The 17,943-nt window shown below is 42.6% G+C and overlaps 1 protein-coding gene across 5 annotated transcripts in view; it reads right to left on the reverse strand.

Annotated features, from left to right (window-relative positions):
• Window positions 1-17,943, reverse strand: part of LOC144472437 (uncharacterized) — a 155,100-nt gene that overhangs the window by 106,210 nt on the left and 30,947 nt on the right. For all 5 annotated transcript variants that reach the window (XM_078185530.1, XM_078185531.1, XM_078185527.1 and 2 more), the window contains one exon: window positions 17,481-17,585. In XM_078185530.1, the coding sequence (XP_078041656.1) occupies window positions 17,481-17,585 (105 nt within the window). The remainder of the gene's footprint in view (window positions 1-17,480; window positions 17,586-17,943) is intronic.

The following is a 17,943-nucleotide window of genomic DNA, read 5'->3' on the forward strand; positions in this document are numbered from 1 at the left end:
AACAGCTGGTCGTCGTCTATTTTAACGCTAATTAGTAGAAGCTTGTTATCCAAAAAATGAAACAGGATTTCTAAATTCCAATATTAGCAGATATTTCTCATTGAAACTGGTAATAGAAAGTATGCCAAGTAAATCGCATATAATAACCAATATCCTCTCAATATTTAACACACAGTCATGATCAAACAGGAAGAGAGAAAGTCGTAGGATCGTGATGTAATACATCACGAATCACGTTATGTAAGAATGTAAGAATGATCTATATAAGATATTAAGAAAAATAAATAGATAATTAGTTAAACAATTAAGAGTTATATATATTATACAATTCTATCATAGGAAATTACATGTGGTTACGAAACTATAATCTGTCTTATATGGATACTCGTGTACCGCATAAACAGGTCTGAAACATTATTGAAAAATGTTTCGCACAAAACTATTTCCCAAAGCATACACAAACATAAAGAAAATGGGAATCTGAAACAATCCTGTGATATATCAAGAAAAATGATAACTAAACATAAAAATGGATACCCTTATATCAAGTTTCCTACGGAAGGGTTAATAGACAAGAACTTTGCTATTAAAGAAAAATACAGACACGTTCCTCAAAGTTTTCTCCACCAAAAATTATTTCTGTCCGAAGAATCAAAGAACCAATATCTAAAAGCAGCGTGTACATTTGAGTTTGACAAATAAAACAATAATAAGAGGTTAACCCGTTGAGCGCTATAAACCCATACATGCGTTCGACAAAGTCATTAACCATCGGCTATGAACGCATATATGGAAACTAACCCAAACAATCTTCATATTATTCATGTTATTATTATTTAATAAAATAAACGGTTGTGTTGATTTTACAGACACTACTCAAATTATTTCAACTAGAATTAACATACTTGGCAATAAAATTACGGCCAGCACAGCAAGCGCTCTGTCATAAAAAGATTGGGCAATCCACCATGTGCTTTGTAATAAGACCTTGTCACCCGCAGCAATGGCTTAACGTCGCACAACTCAGCGCTCAAAGGGTTAAAGAAGTTGGACCTTCTCCGAGTTCGGAATATGCAGCGTCCCTTCAGCACCCCGAACTCGCACCCCCGTCCTAGAATTCCGCGCAGCAGCGTTCGCGGTTCGCGCCTCATCGGAAGACTCCTCCCTCCGGGCTTAATACTCGAAATTACAGTGGGAGCGTGTGCGCTAGCTCGGCACAATTAGCGAGCGGAGCTCATTATGGAGATTCCCGGAATGCCTAAAACGGCTAATACCGTTCTCGTCGGATTCGTGAATGAGGGGCCGAAGGAGCGATGCGCGCGCTGCTCGGCCGCGCGTAGACACCGGGCTCCTAGATGAAAAGAAAACGGCGCCGCGGCGTTTTAACGCAAACGGCGCACGTAAAACGTGGGATCCACGCAGGCGGGCGACCTGCGTGTGCACGAGCGCCGGACGGATCGCGTGTCGATCAACGCCGAGATATTTGTTACTTTACAGTTGTATCACGTTTTTCGCGTGGAAACAAAGCCATTGTTTGTAGTGCGTACACGTTACGGCCGCCTGAGCCGATCGACGCGATCGAGGATGCGGAGCGCCCGTCGAACCCGACCTCTCCTCCTACCGAAACCCACAGCCCGCACCCTTCTCCCGAAGGAAACCACTGAAATCTGCCATTTTTACGAGCGTCGCCAAGATGGCTCCGCGCGATTTTGCCGGACACTCCGTTTTCGTCCCATCGAAGGATCCCATCGGGCCTGGATTCATTCAAATGTTCCTAGGTACCACGTTTTAGTTGGCTTCGAACTATTTGCTGGTTATCCTTGAACATTCAGATCCTGATCGCTGATAAAGAACTGGGGAATGCGATATCTCGGGATGGCTAATTGTTGGATTGGTTGCAGTATCCCCTCAACGTTTAACGTACAATTATGATCAAACAGGAAGAGAGAAAGTCGTAGGATCATGTTATATTTATAAGAATGATCCATACACGAAACTGAAGTTGGCTAAATGTTGGATTATGCTTCGAGGTAGTCTAAAAATTTTTAGGAAAAATGAAAATTGTTTGCATCAATTTCTATTTATTTCAAAGTTAACTTATATTTTGCAGAATCAAAATTCCCTACCTCGATTGCAGGAAACAGAAATAAAAAAAAAAATGTATGTCTCTAGTAATAAATTTAGTGCGCTGAAAATAGTTTGACAGTATTTTGAAATATACTTTAATTGTTTTTATTGTGCCGTATTTCGTCAGTCAATTTTTCTTATAAATGCAGGGAATTTATGATCTATAGATGGGGCCTCTCGCTTTACCTCGTACCCACTACTTGTTAAGTCGAAGACCTAGCTCTCCCTCTCCCTCACTCATTCTTTCACAAGTCAACTACCGTAAAGAAATTGTAAATGAATAGCAGTATAAAGCGTCCATTGAATCCAATAAATAATAATGCACGTGTCCGACTGTTTCTATAAATCATCGACGAGGCTTCAGCTTGTACTTACGAAACACACTGTGAACGAAGCGAACATTGACAAATTATTTAGTAAGTTCCAGCAGCTTCAATTGACCGTGGCACGCTGATAAATGTCTGGGAAATGCGGTGCTTCTGCTAGTTAATTGTTGGATTATGCTTCGTAATGGACTGCGAATCTTTAGGAAGAATAAAAATTGTTCGCATCAATTACAAGGAACAAAAGTCACTTGGAAATTCTTTCTTCCCTTAATTATTTATCAAGCTGAAGAATCACATCGATAATATTAAATTGTCCCTTTCTTTACAAAGATTACAACTTTTTTGATCGCAATAATTTCTTAGAACTTTATCTTTATCGTGTGTTTACGCCTACTTGAATGTTTAAATATCGACGAGAAGAACATAGAATTTGATTCCGACTTCTAGGAACGGAACAACAGAGCGACGAGGGGTTAAACGCATTGCTGAGAGGTGTTACATATACCGCTAACGTTTATTGTGTTATTATTGACATAAAAGCGTTAAGTAAAAAATCAAAATCGATTGTTTCTACTTTACACATTTGTGACAAAGAGATCGAAGCATTCGGTTGAGTAGAAGCAAGTGCATTAAAACCGCTTCGCTTTTTTCAATTTTTCTCACAATTATGAGGCAGAATTATGAATGAGAATGCGTGCTTGACTAAATAGCTAAGGGTTGATGAAGACATAAAATAGAAGAGAGTTAAGTTGTTCAAAAATTTACTACTTCTCAAAGACTTAGGTTCTATCTACCAGTAGAATTTCGCGAAACGTGGTATCCTAACTCATTAGTTCTCGTGTAGCAGAAGTGGTGAAGGAGGGAGGAAAATTGCACCCTTGAACAATTCCATCTCGCTTGAAGAATGACCCAGCGTTCCTCGAAGACCCAGATTTCCCGGTCCGATAGAAGCATGCAACGCATGATGTTCTCGACGTCGAATTCTTGGATCATAGTAGCGCAAAAGCGAAGGAAAAGTGGGGTGCGAGAGAGCCGGCCGATAATCTCGCATGCGAGCATAACGATCAGTGCGCGGCGGTTTAACACGCGTATTTTATGAATTTTAAAGCGCGGCACAGCTGTTGTCACGCACCGATACGAGCCGTGTACCTCTCTGGATGCCTTCGTAGGTACTCGCATTTGCAGGTAGTTTGTTTGACATCGTCGCTGCTAACTGATACAACGTGGAACGCTGGACGAGGGGAACGCTCGGGGATTGACGTGGCCAGGGGTGCACGCTTACGTGGCGATAGATCCGACCGAGTTTTCGAACGGAAAGGGCGTACCGGATGTTTCAGCTCGCCACTTTAGGGACATGTGGCTCGGGGACAGATAGCCATCGGTCTTGAAGCTAATTAGCGGCGCGCAGTGCGAACAACCAGTCGCCGGGCTCCGGCATCGTTCGCGACGTATACGTAAACGCGTGTTGCTCGCGAGATGGTGAACGCCCTTCCCCGCCTGTCTTCTCTTCCCCTCTTTCCTTCTTTTTGCTTCGCATTCGTCTTCTTCGGAATCGTTAATTATTCCTCTTTGTCCTACGGCTTTCGAACCAACGCGAAAAATATCGTCGCCACACCTTCGTAAAAGCGGGATTTTCTGTACTACCTTATATGTACTCTGTAATGCTTTTGTTATGAATCGCTATAAGCGATTTTGAAATGTTGCGCATGAACGCAAATGCATTGTGATTAATTTCAACGTTCACGCGTACAAATTTCCAAACAATTGAAAGGCTCAATGGAAAATGGGTACATGCTGCGATTTTATCATTTTATAGGAGGGCATATTGTATTTGATTGTAATTTTCATAGAATATGCGATACAGAGCTTAATTAGGTAGGTCCTTTTTATTATTAGGAAGGAATGGTTATTCTAGTTTTACTGCAAAGTTCTTTTTATTATTACTTCGTCAACACCGAAGGTCGGACGTACCTCCTCCTAGCGTATTAGGCGATAGACCTATTGAAAATTTCTACAATAGGTAAAGAACTATATTACTTTACAACCGCCAGATTTTGACAAATTCGACCCGATAAGCGAACAATTTTTTTAACAGATGAATGGACTCAATTATAAATCACGCCACTGACAAACGAAGACAATGCAAAATGGAACATTCTAACCATTTCATCAACATCCAATCAAAAATACTGCAGCCATCCACCAAAATTACCCTTAACCAATCACAAGCATCTTCATTACAGAACCAAGGAGCTCAATATCACTTTGTGCATATTGACAGGGGCATCAATCAACATTGTGCTATCCGCATTTACAAAACCGTCTTTTTGATCCAATATTTTAACAGCGAAACTTACTCTGTTTTGACGAATATATGCATCATTGCTCGATTCTCGCGACACATAGCAAGTTGTGCTCTAAAAAGGGGGCACCGCAGCTAATTGGTTAAATCACGTCATCATAATTACCAATCTTTCACATCATTTTCTTACAATAAAATTACATTGTATCTTAAATTTTTTCTGAAGTATTACACAAAAATGTTCGTATAAATCCAATAAATTGTCTCGAAAATTCGAAGCTTTGTTAATTTCTTAAAGACGTCTAGAAATTCGACTATTATAGTAACAGAGGGTATATTCGAATCAGAGCCGATCACTAAGCCGAGGATCGACGATCGTGCGTCACGAACGATTCCGGGGAACGGAGATACCAGCGACGTTTCGTCGTTATTGCTCGCATAATTTCTCCGAACCTCAGGGCGCGGTGAAATTACGACTGGACGAGAATTGAGGCCGAGCGTGCGTGCGGGGCCGCGATCCGCGCAGCGCGGCGTGCACTCGCACACCTGTACCCGCGACATTAATCACTAGGAACGAAGCGTATCTGTCACGGCCGAGCGAAATTCTCTGAATAACGAAACGAACAGCGGTCTTCGGGATCGCTCGGTGTACACGACAATCCATGGTAGGACATTTGTCGCTGGTTGGTGTCTTCGATGGACAGCCCGCATGTCCTCGGTTGTTAGGAAGAAATTTGTCAAACGCCGGATATGTGTTGTCCGAGTTGATTCCCTAGGACCGTTCAGCGACTTGTACAGAAGGTTTTCTAGCTTAAACTTGACAAAAGAAACTGGGACATGTGTCGCGGGAGCATTTGTTTCGGCGGCATTGTCAATCGATGTAGCAGGCTTTGTTGGACGGTAGCAATTTTTAAATGAAGATTGTACGAAGACGATTTCATATGATAACGAGAATTTATCTAAGTAATTAATAGAATGGGGATGTTCATGCAAAATGAAAATTGTATACATAAGTTGTGTGACAAACTTCAGATTTTTGATAAATTTAAATTAAATACATCTACATATAAACATTGTGCCATCAATAGTACGATCTGTAGTCAAGTACTGAATTTGGTTCACAATTATTTGTTGAGACGAAATCGTAAGATCAGCAGAAGCCATGCATACTTGCAGAGAAAACAACTTGTTTTACGATCCTAAATTTATGTATAAAATTTAGCAGTTTAATTCGGATACACCCTGTATATCTAAATACAGATAAATCTTGTCAAAAAATCCTCGATTCTGAGCGTCACATTGATTCTAAATAACCAACAAAAATTGAGAAATGCAAGAGTGAAAGACTTAGAAGAAGTACGAGAAAGTTAAAGAAGGAACAGACACACGGGTCCGTCGAAGGCGAACGCATCAGAATGGAGCATCCACACGAAAATGGAGCAAGTTTCTGGGACAGTTGCAGGGACGAAGTTTGACGGGCTGCTGCGCGTAATCGGCTCGAGTTTTCTAAGCCGTCGGAGCTTTCGCACAGAAGCGGCTAAACGAATTCGGTTCTTGAGTTTCATGGCCACCGGAAGCCATTGTCTTTCCGATACTCCACTCCCCCCCCCCTCTCTCTCTCTCTCTCTCTCTCTCTCTCTATCGGGCGCTTCTTTTTTTGTCAGCTCCCAACAGAGGGTTCGCCGATCGAGTCCACGGAGCCGCCGAGTTTACGGAGTAAGCACGAGAGGAGTTCGGACTAATTCGAGCGTGAGTAGAACGGAGTCGAATGCCGGAGCCACGGCAGAAACGAAACGTGAAACTCGAGAAGACTATTAGAGCGAGGAGCCCGGCAAGGTGGGGCCCCGAAAAACAAGGAAGAACCGGCACGACCCTTGGAAAACGAAGAAGACGATGCCACGGGAAGATGACGCCTCCCTGGCGCCCCGATCTGCGACATCCTGCTCCGGAGACTGCCGCCATTGCTGATCCCCTATCGGACCGCCGAATCCCTGAGACTCCCTCGACCAGAAATTACCCAACTTTCCCCTTCGTCCATCCTACCGATCTACCTTCGATGGCTAACTCTCGGTTCGAGAATCAAACGAATTTTCTGTGATCTTTCATTCTCTGATCGTGTTTCCGTGGAGTCGCTTGCGAGGAAAGGTTCCCAGGCGTAACTCTGACTTTTTAGGTTAAGGTTAGAGTTAATACTCAAGTTAATATTTAAAATATATAACATCAGAGATCTTTATTGAAATATACAATTAACTAATTATTATCTTATATTCTGAAGAATAAAATTCTCTACCTCGACTGCAGGAAACAGAAAAAGAATAAAAATTTAATCCCAATAGTAATTAATTTAGTAAACTAAAAATAGTATAACGGTATTTTAAAATATACTTCAATTGTTTTTATCGTACCGTATTTCGTCAGTCAATTTTTCTTGTAAATGCTATAAATTTATGATTTATAGATGACATTCTTCGCTAGTTTTACCTCGTACTCGCTAGATCTTAAGTCGAAGACTCGCTCTCTCATCAACCACCGCGAAGACATTGTAAATGAATAGCAATACAAAACGACCATCGAAACCAATAAATAATATTGCACGTGTCCGAGCGTTTCTATAAATCATCGACGAGACTTCAGCTTGTACCTACGGAACACACTGTGAACGAAGCGAACATTGACGAATTATTTAGTAAGTTCCAGCAGCTTCAATTGACCGTGGCTCGCACTCATTAACCGTGTAAGTGGACAACCGCGGTCGGCCAAAGAAGAAGAACAGTTTCGCCGGAACCACTTTCCCCGCTAATTATCAGCATCGTGGGTCCGAGCTTAATAACGACCGGTCCAAAAATACGCGAGCCCGAAAGCTCGTAGCCCGCGTAAGGGGCGACAGGTCGTTTGGCGAGTCTCGGGGCCGAGGATAAATGATCACCGCGAGCTGAATCCGCCATTGCGACCAGCGGCTACCGGTCCTCCGATAATAAGAACGCAATTACGAAGTGGAACGAGACACCTATAAATAGGCGTGCTGCGCGGAACGACGATGGGAAGACGGTCGAGGACGTGCGAGAACAAACGGGGGTGGGAGACGGAAGAAGGAACGGTTAATTTGTTGCGTATCAGCAGCACCGGCAGCTACGAAGACAAGCTGCGTGGAGGGCACCGGGCCCTCGGTTCTTCCTCAGAAAATAACTAGAGATAATTACGCGCATAAATCAGAGTGTTAATATTCGGGGGCGTAGGTAGGAGGCGCAGGTATCTCCGCGTCGTCGTCGGGACTCCGGGACCAGCGCGCGAGAGCTTCGGCGAGAAAAGAAGGGTCGAGGGCCGCGAACGAAGAAGACGAAGAAGAAGGAGAAGCTGACAGGAGAAACGGCGAACGGAATAATGCCGACTCCGGCATCGGTAGATCATTCGTGGCCGACGGATACGCCTCCTTGTTAGCCGGGGTTTACTTAGTCCTGCGACGCTGCCAGGACGTGCGTTACGCCTGCTAATAGCCCACCGGTAACGAACTACCGTCGGCATATTTTCGAGGACCTTTCCGAGCGAGAACGCAAGCGTTTATCCTCTCGCCGTCGCTCCTATCGATCATTCTCGTCAGCGCGAGACCTGCTCGCCTCTGCAAACGAATTCTCGGCCCAAGGTTCGAAGGAACACCGGTCTTCACCACATTTGCTTAATTCTATTTTTCTTCGGACTTGTTATACGCTGCGTCTTGCAACTACGAAATCGCCAACTGAAAAGTTATTTCAGTATGGCATATGCAAGATTTGATCGAGAAACGATATTACTCTGAAAAAGATATCAATTGTATATAGTAAAAGAAAATAAAGAAGGAAACTAATTTATACTTCCTCAAAAGATGATGGAATGAAATTGTAACAATAACTTAGCAATGCATGGGTCGTGCTATTTCCTTTATCCATCCACGAAAAATGAGTTTTATAGATATAATTACGAAACTAACGAAACAGAGTTTTACTGTTTTCTTGCTTCGGACCAGACATAATCTGTTCTCCTAAAAAGATACATTGTTTCTCAATATGATAAACATTTTTGAAACATTCAAAAGTTAATGTTAAGACGCGGTGTATTACAGAACTGATAGCATAATCTTGTAGTAATTGAGTTTAATCTCGTAATCTCCATTGTGAAAGTGTTATAACAAAACAGTTGATTTTATGCATTTATAATCTATCGAAGTACTTAAAACGTAATTAATCGTGCATGTTAACAAAAGATAATTATATTATTATTCTACGTTTAACAAGAGCTATTTTCTAGTGCGTGTAAAAAGTCTTTTCCTTCTCCAGATTTCTATACAAAATTCATGAACATGAGAATTTACATAAAGATCCACAATATAGTTACGACCAAGGAAGTAAGTTAGGGCGATCACTGAAGGGTTGTTCGCATGTAGACATACTTTCGTTCGCGATAATGGCTGGCTCACAAATTATTGATAAAGAACAGCATTGAGCGAGCAGCTCGATTTAGTATGTAAAAAGTAAAGCGATATTTGCAATTTTTTTATTAAGAAACTGTGCGGCGGAACTTTTAAAAAGTTTTATATGTATCACGGATTTAACCCTTAACGCTCGAAAGACATTACTTGGAGCAAAAATTAGTAAATAATTACCGAATTGAAATAGCTTAATGAATAATAGATTTTGTGTTTCTATTTATGTACTTTTGCATGATTATCTTACAGTATGAACAAAAATAAAAAAGAACTGGAAAGAAATGCCACTTTGACATGAATATTTGGTGTTACCGAGTCGGCAACATACGAGTGCAAAAGTTACTGTTTTTGTAACAAAACTGAGTAGGTGAAACATAAGTCTAAATCTATCGAGCCAGATAAAATAGTCAGTTTCATATATCTCGTTTCAGAATTGCTGAAATTGCAAGGACTTTTCGCCGAAATGTTTACATGAATAAACTCTTTCCGTATTTCTAAAGCATTACAAGCCAATTACCTTTAGAACTCAGTAGGATTATTATTACAGCGAGAAAAATGTTGAAGACTTTGGAACTTTAGAAGATTAAAGCAAAACGGAAATCGATTTCTTGAAGTCTGTAAGCCAGGTTCTGCCGTCACGGATTGAATTGCGAGACGACGCCGCGGTTTTCGCAGGAAAAACGAAGGAGGAGACGGGTCCAGCCCTCGGATCTCGCGAAGATAAATCGATCGTTCTGCGAGGGGTTTGCCAGACGGCAATCGATGGGAATCGAGCCGATCTCGCAGTTCCTGGCAATTTAATTACGCCGCGGTATTTCACCGACATTTTTGTCCGGTATCGGAACGAGATATCAACAGGGCGAATGAGGGAGATAGAGAGGTACATAGAGAGAGCCAGAAAGAGAGAGAGAGGCAGATAAAAAGAGAAAGAGAAACAGGAAAAGAGAAAGAGAGAGAGAGAGAGATAGGGAGAAAGAAAAAGAGACGGAGAGAGAAAGGTACTGAACGTGGAAAAAGAGAAGAATGCGCACGGTGGCGTTGAAACACTCATAACAGGTGGACCGATGCCCGAGCCGGAGATGCATCTTCGAGGTGGGCGGTCCCACACTCCTTAAATCAGCCCGCAGCCACCATAACATTAAGGCTGTCCCTCGCGTAGCCTCACCTCGCCCCTCGGCCTCGCCTTTATTTGTTTGCTTAGAGCGAGTAATTAGAATCCGATACAAATGGTTATTATTTATCGACGAGCGCCGACGAGGAGAGCTTTTGGGTGGAGGAGGATAAGGAGGAGGAGAAGGAGGAGGATGGGGCGGCGAATGCAGAAGTAGGTAGGAGGGAACACCTTCTGATTGCCTGGCGTTATTAAACCAACCGATACCGGCTGATAAATACACGGACGGGACCGTGAAGTCTACGCTCTCTCGCCACCGGCCAATATATATAACGCTGCGATCGCGGCTAACAGCTTTCCCTTCTTGCTATCTTGCCGCTGTCTGGACTCCTCTCGCGTGCTGTTGCGGCTGCGCCGAGAATCGGCGGGGTTGTTTGTCGAGCGAACCCGCAAAAGCTTCTATCAACCCTTCTCAACGAGCTCCGCCCCGCCTCGTTCACTCTAATTTCGACGGGGAAACTTGACCAGCTCTTAACATTTTTCATAGGCTGACTTTAACCCTTTGCGCTGCGATCTCTTTCGGAACTGCGTTGATCTTCATCTTTAATAATTTTCTTGTTGAAGCGAGAGAATATTTGTTTCCTGATTGTCTATATTCATTTTCACTGTCAGACTTTGAAGACGGAAGATTCAGATCTTGTTTCGATTTATAATAAATGATTGGCAGTCATATTTATTCAATTGTGTACGAAGTTTTTAGCAACCTGACTCGCTATTATAGGGGAAGGGGTTAACATCTTAGATGCGTCACTCATAGTGGCCATCGTGGATGTTTTGTGTTTTAAAATATATTATACTCAATTGTATTCTTATTATAAGTTTGATTATAGGTGTGTTAATCTACAAATTATTTCGAAGTGAGATAAAACAATATTTAGTGATCGTTCATTGAAATATTTTTTAATTCTCTGTACTACGATGTCCATATCATCAGAATTTAATGCGTCGCAAATAAATACGTAGGAATTGTTGGAGATCTGAGAAAATTCAACGTGGTCTGTTACATACACGATTCCTAAATCTTCATGAACAGTCTCACAGCTAACTCAAGTGTTATCACTATGCATTATTCTGTTCTCCATATTTTTCTCCTTCATTTTTCATTTTCGTATACTTCATTCTGTTTTGACACGCTTGTACTCCTTTGCGTTTGAATGAGCGACTTTGAAATAAATTACTATTTGTATTGTTAATATAAAAAGTCTCTACTCGACTGGAGATATTGCCGAATGATTGCTGATACCACCGATACAGGAGAAAGCGAGCGTAAGTAATAAATTGGCTCGGTAACAGCACAAAGAAGAATGCTTTGAAACAGACACACCTGCTTCTCGAAGCAGAAAACGTTTAACGTCGACAAGCCTACCACAATCCGCGCAACAGGAATCAGATAAACGCTAATGCTCTACTAAAGCTTCTGCTCTTCCTCGAATTAACATATCCACTATCATTAGCCGTCCTATTTATGGAACAATAGCTGCATAATTATCTTGGCGCCAAAATAGAATGAATGCTCGCACACAGAGCCATGAACAAGTATGTCAGTCTAATAATTAACGCAGCGTATGCATAAATTAAATCCGTCAAGCTGCAAGGTTATGTGCAACTTTAAACAATTCTTGACAATAACGACTGTTTTGCTATATAAAGATTTTTTAGAAAGACCATCTTTTACGTGCTTTAATACTTAACCCACGAATTTTTTAAAAACTGCATTAATTTCAACTTCCTTATCGTTGCTTATTTCTTGTGGGAAGAAGAAAATTTATATTTACTGTATGACAACTTCAATGTAATGATCAGATAGAGATTCGTTTCGATTTAAAAGGAATTTGTAGTGTTGCATGATAGGCCTTTTAAGATAAAATATTAAGAGAAGGGAATTTCTTAAAAAAGAGCCCAACAAGAACAGCAATTTAAATTTTAATGCAACACATTCATTAAGTTAATAATATGCAACAATTTGTCCCAAAATTAATATTTAAGAGAAAATAATCGTGTTTCCTTTACACAGGGCACTATAATCATTGAAAAGTCTCATAATAGGCCTCCAGGTCTAATAATAGGCTCACTACTATAATAACTATTCCTACTCAAAATCATTAATGTAAAGATATAAATTATTTTGAAAGAAGCTATAGCAAACAAGCACTTTGACAGGTAACCGGTCAAAAAGCACACCTCGAACGCCAAGGATTCTAAATTGAAAGATTAAAATACTTTTGCAAAGTGTGCGCCAGATTCGGAGCCGATAAGAAATGGATTCTAGAAACCCGAGCGAAATCGATACGGTGTTTAACCAGTAGCTCTACACACCTGTCGGACGGACGAAAAAGGAGCCGGACGATTCCAGGGAAAGGGCCATAATGGCGTCCGGATTGATGAGAAGCGGCCACGTCAGAGGGAGCGCAGCCGTCCCCGCGTTTCCGAGAGGACAAGCGGGAATCGAACAGTCGAATCTATCGCGATGCCAGACGCGTCCGTTAATAAAGTATAATGGGCACACGGCACCCCGACGACGATGCACACCTGACCCGGCGAACACAATGGCCGTCGACAACGTTCAGGGCACCGATCACGTAGGTCACGTGTGTGTGCGCCTGTGAACGGCTCTTTAATACGGGCTCGTAAACCATCCGCGAGAAAAGGGAAGGTACGCGGCGTGACTGCCGACTGGCGGCCACCTAAACAATAATACAAAAGCGCAAGAATACCAACAACGTGCCCAAAATCGTTAATTCGGCCGACAAGGTCGCGGATACTTTACCGCCGAATTTGATCCGAAGCTGTTTGATCGCTGCCATTTTAGCAGCCCGTTCGGAAAAATCGGAACCGAAGCAAGGTTTAAGTAAATTACCATTAGGAACCAAAGACTATTTGTTATTAGTTAATTGATATGACGAATATAAATTGATATTGGCAATTTATGTAGTAGAATTTCAAAAATCATGAAGACGAATTTGGTTTTGGTAATGAGAAATTAAGTACATATGTAACGAACTTGGTTCGAAATTATTTGTTGAGTAAGGTTCATAAGATGGGCTGAAGTAATCCAGTTAGACTGCAAGAAACTCGATCTAGATAGAAATCGTCTTCTGCAATAATTTTGTTGACAATTATACTCGTGTGATTTGCTTTAATGACTCTTGTTCTACATCGGGTTTTCCCATACACGTAAAGATAAATAAAATTATTATTATTATTAATGAATTCAAGAAAATATGTTCATGGCGAGCAGTTCACAAATCAGCAGCCCACTTACTCCATTTACAGTCTCGAAAACGAATCGACTCTCAAAACCCATTTGTCCCGACAAACTATATTAAAAAAAGCCGGATTCATCGACACGAGCATAATTTTCGAGGCTCGTACCGATGCAAATGAGTTAACAAATACATCCGGAGCGCCATCAGGCCCCTGCTGCAGTTTACGCTGCAGTTGGAACGATCGAGGGACATAATGAATTTGTTTCAATTATTCAGTGGACATCTTCGCCTCGATCGACCGTGAAATACGATTTTCCGTCCGTTCATCGGATAATCGGTCGATTTATTTATCCGAGCAAAAATTCAACGGAAAAGGGGGAGGGGGCTGGAGAAACAGGGGAGGAGCGAGAGCGACCGTGCGAGTGGGAGTCACGTTGATTAGCTTCCGTGTTGATTTAATTACTGGGGGAATAATTGGAATGCCTACCGACCTGCCCCGTCCCCTCTCCCGGCGACATCGCCTCGTCGTTTGCTTCACTTTGTCTCCCGCGCCCCGTGCTCCTCGCGACCTGACCGTTGCATATTCATCGATGGATTAATAATATATATATACATATATCTATGCATTTATATATATTTTATATATATATATATATATAATATGTAGCCCACGTGTCGAAGCCTTCACGGCTGTGTTACACCCCTTCGATAGCAACGAATCTTCGCATTAACAAGCACGGAATGATTGGCGGTGTAACGAGTAGGACTAAGAGAATAAGTTTGATGTTTCTACACCTTTTACTGGTTATTTGAAGTTGTTCGCTGTTCTAGTTATATCAAGCAATTGATCGAAATAATAGCGTTCATCCCAAGGCACAGAAATGCACAGCTCTACTCCCTTAGAACCTAACGAGAGACGTTTGGTCTGCATCAAATATGAAAGGTATTAGATCAACATTAGACTATACATTAGTACAATTCTTGATATGAAATTATTAAATATGCATTAAACCATCTCGTTACAGTACACAGTGGTGTACATGGTTAAAAAAAAACGGACATTGATGGACTATAAAAATTTTATCTAAACTGTCAACCGTTTGTTTGTTTCAGATACTAGTATTTTTTCATTTCTTAACTCTCGTAGCAGTATTATTTGGAAATAATGAAGAATTTAGTAAATTCTTTTTACGATTCTAAAACTTTAATAGTGAATTAGTTATGTTTCCGAGTGTTTCCGAGTCCTTCGACTTGTCTCATTAGTTCGTGAATGCGTCACAATTAGAATGCGGAAAGACTTGGCCCCGGACTATCCCGGATGCGTGTTTTACAGATAAACTGTTACACAGTCAATTTGGTGTACATCACCAGTGGCGTTAGTAGCCAATTTAACGTCTGCCACTGCTCTGAGCTGGAAGATAGTAACATCGACGTGTATAATTACTAATCTGTTTGAAAAAGCAGAGCTTCGACATATCTGAAGTATCACTGAGAAGAGCCACACTTAGTTTCAGATGACCAGGATTCGAATCATCAAAAGAGCTCTAGGTATGCAGGCAAGCCAGAGCGTAAGAGCGGCGCGGAATCAATTCCGCGGGAGGATGTCGAGGGGCCGCGACGCGGAAGAAACAAATTTCAGAAGACTAAAAGGACTACAAGGGCCCGGGGCACGGAAATAAAACAGCTCGCCGCGGAAAAACATTTTCCCGCGGGCGTATCTCGCGTTCCCCGCGAGAGCGCAAACCGGTCCGCGTGATAGACGGCGCGTGTAGGACGCCTCTGTGCGCGCAGGGAGAGAGCAGACTGGAAAAAGACAACGGAGCGAAGTTCGTTGCCAATTTCCACGAAGCGCGAGTCTCTCGTTGCAAAAACGAGGCCGTGTATGGTTACGTTGGTAGCGGAGCGGCCATAGGCGAGCGTATATCGCGGCGATGTTATCCGCAAACACGCGGGTTCGGCCAATTTATCCCAAGGGATGAGGCCGACGTGGCCTGGAGCCGGGTGTGGGGCAACCTTGTCCAGCGGAATGAATTCAGCACGCAGCCCCTGTGCGGTTGAGCCGCCTCCATCCCCCTTTTCACAGACCGCCACCTCCAGCCACCTCCAGCCACCTCCGGCCACTGTGCTACATCCCTCCCCGCCACCCACCGAAACCAACCCTTCCGCCCTTCCCAACCGCTTTCCATCCTATGCTCCTTCCTCCTACACCTTTTCCATCGATGTTCTCCGCGAACGGCCGTTAAGGCTGGTTCAAACTGTTCGGTCGAGAAACGACGCGTGCTAACAACGACCGCGTTGTCGTTCGTGGCCGACACTTTTTACTGCCAATCTAACTAATACGACGATGATGGCTCGCGTTTTAATCGACCCTCTGCTACTGGTCGCTGCGTTATACGTCTCCATCGCTAATTGCTTATAGCTCACGATCTTCTAGGATCGCGTTACACCCCGTTTACTGTGACACTAACAAGACACTGTAGGCGTATTACTTTATTTTGCTCGGATTACTGATCTCTTATGTTTCTCTCTTTGGTCGATTCCTAACTATCTTGTATGTAAAACAACTTAATTAATAGTTGTGTCAAGATCCAGATGACAGAATAATTACCATGAATCTGTCTTTAAGATTTCTTGCATGTATCTTGTTAAGGAAATTGCTATACGCTTTTACTTTCTTAGTCAATTAAATATTTAATTTCATTGATGATGTAGATTGAAAACGAGGATTGACGCAAGGTTTAATGGAGTTAATATTCATCTCCACTGCTCTGATAAATGAAGATCTAAGTTTACTTAAATATTTGAATAGAAATAATCTAATCGGCACATAAAAGCTAAGTATAAACCAAAACTGTCACTAAAAATGATATGATATTTTATTCTCGATTTAATATCGACGGACGTTAAAGAATATTTTTCGCTACAGTTCAATAAGAATAAAAATTATCGATCGGATAAAACTGTCGAATATATTGGATGTTCTACCGTTGGCTGATCGACTTGGAACATCTCCAGAATTTTTATGTCATAGCAGTATAGTCATAATAGCGACCAGCTGAAAATGTGCAGGAGAATAATATCGAACAAAATACTTATTCTGATAAAGGTTGAAAGCGCAACGGAAGTGGAGAACGAAGAAGGTAACAGGGGCCGGAAGCGCGGTTAAGCCGCAGTTTAGAAAGACTAATTGATTCGAGCTCGGCCGGAAATCTCTCGGGGTCGGTTCGATGTTGGCCGGCGCGACCCTTACACGCATAACAACGAATATCAATAGTGTGAATAATCCTTAAACTGGTCGGTATCGGACAACTGGTGATCCGCTCCACATATTGGCGGTTTGGTGTACACCGGCCGCCTGATTGCCACGGGGGCTCTTAGATTTATTGACCTGTCAATGGTGGCGCGCGAAAACGGCGAATTTACAACGCCGCAGGTGTTAAGTTCCGCCGTGCGTGTAATAACGGCCTGATCCCGGGCCTACGGTAAGCCACACCGTAATTATATTTCCGAACCTCTGGCCCGCCACCTTTGTCATTATCACCGGAGGCGGCGGGGCCGTAACTCAGCGAGAGAGAGATCCGTTCCCGCCGCGTCTGCGTCGAAACGATAACGGCCCCGCAAACGGCGACGAATCGCGCGCGAATCCACAATTTTTTAACCGGACCACGAGGCCACACGATTCGACCGGTAATTATTTCAAGTCGAAAGAAATTTACGAGCGATACCGTGGCCCCGAGTCGGGCCGTGACGCGGCCGGGCTCTGTTATCGTGGCTCCTTTTCCTTTTTCATCTTCAGCTGCGCGGCCCGAGACACGCGAGATACATCGCCGCCTCGGGAACCCGCGAAAAAAACAGATCAAGAAAAATTAAAGATCGTAATTAGACTTACCTTCAGCCCGGTTAGGCGAGGCTCCTCCCCGGCCAGCTTCGCCAACGCCTGGTAGTCCCCCTGCGCCGCTCTCACCAGCCATTCCCGCGACTTCCCGTCCAGTTGCTGCTCCCCAAACCAATAATTGCCGCAATTAACGGGGGTTACTCGCGGTGTCGACCTCACCGTATCGACACGGCGAGAAGTGGGGCCAGGATGAGACAATGCCCGTCAAATATTTTCAGTGTTGATGAAAAGTGGGACAGAGGAAAGCAGTAAAACGACTGAATTAGAATCATAGCGACGTAAGTCGCAGTTTCGAGAATTTGTACTTGAATCTTAAAATGTAATCTATACATGCCAAACGTTCAAAAATAAAGAAAATTAATTGTAAAGTTACCATGAATTAACTTCACTGTATATTATTTTAACAATAAATTTGGCGAGCAAAAAATACATGTGCTAGTGAAAATTAATACTCTTT

The sequence above is a fragment of the Augochlora pura genome, chromosome 7 (assembly GCF_028453695.1).
Source record: "Augochlora pura isolate Apur16 chromosome 7, APUR_v2.2.1, whole genome shotgun sequence".
Taxonomy (NCBI): Eukaryota; Metazoa; Arthropoda; class Insecta; order Hymenoptera; family Halictidae; genus Augochlora; species Augochlora pura.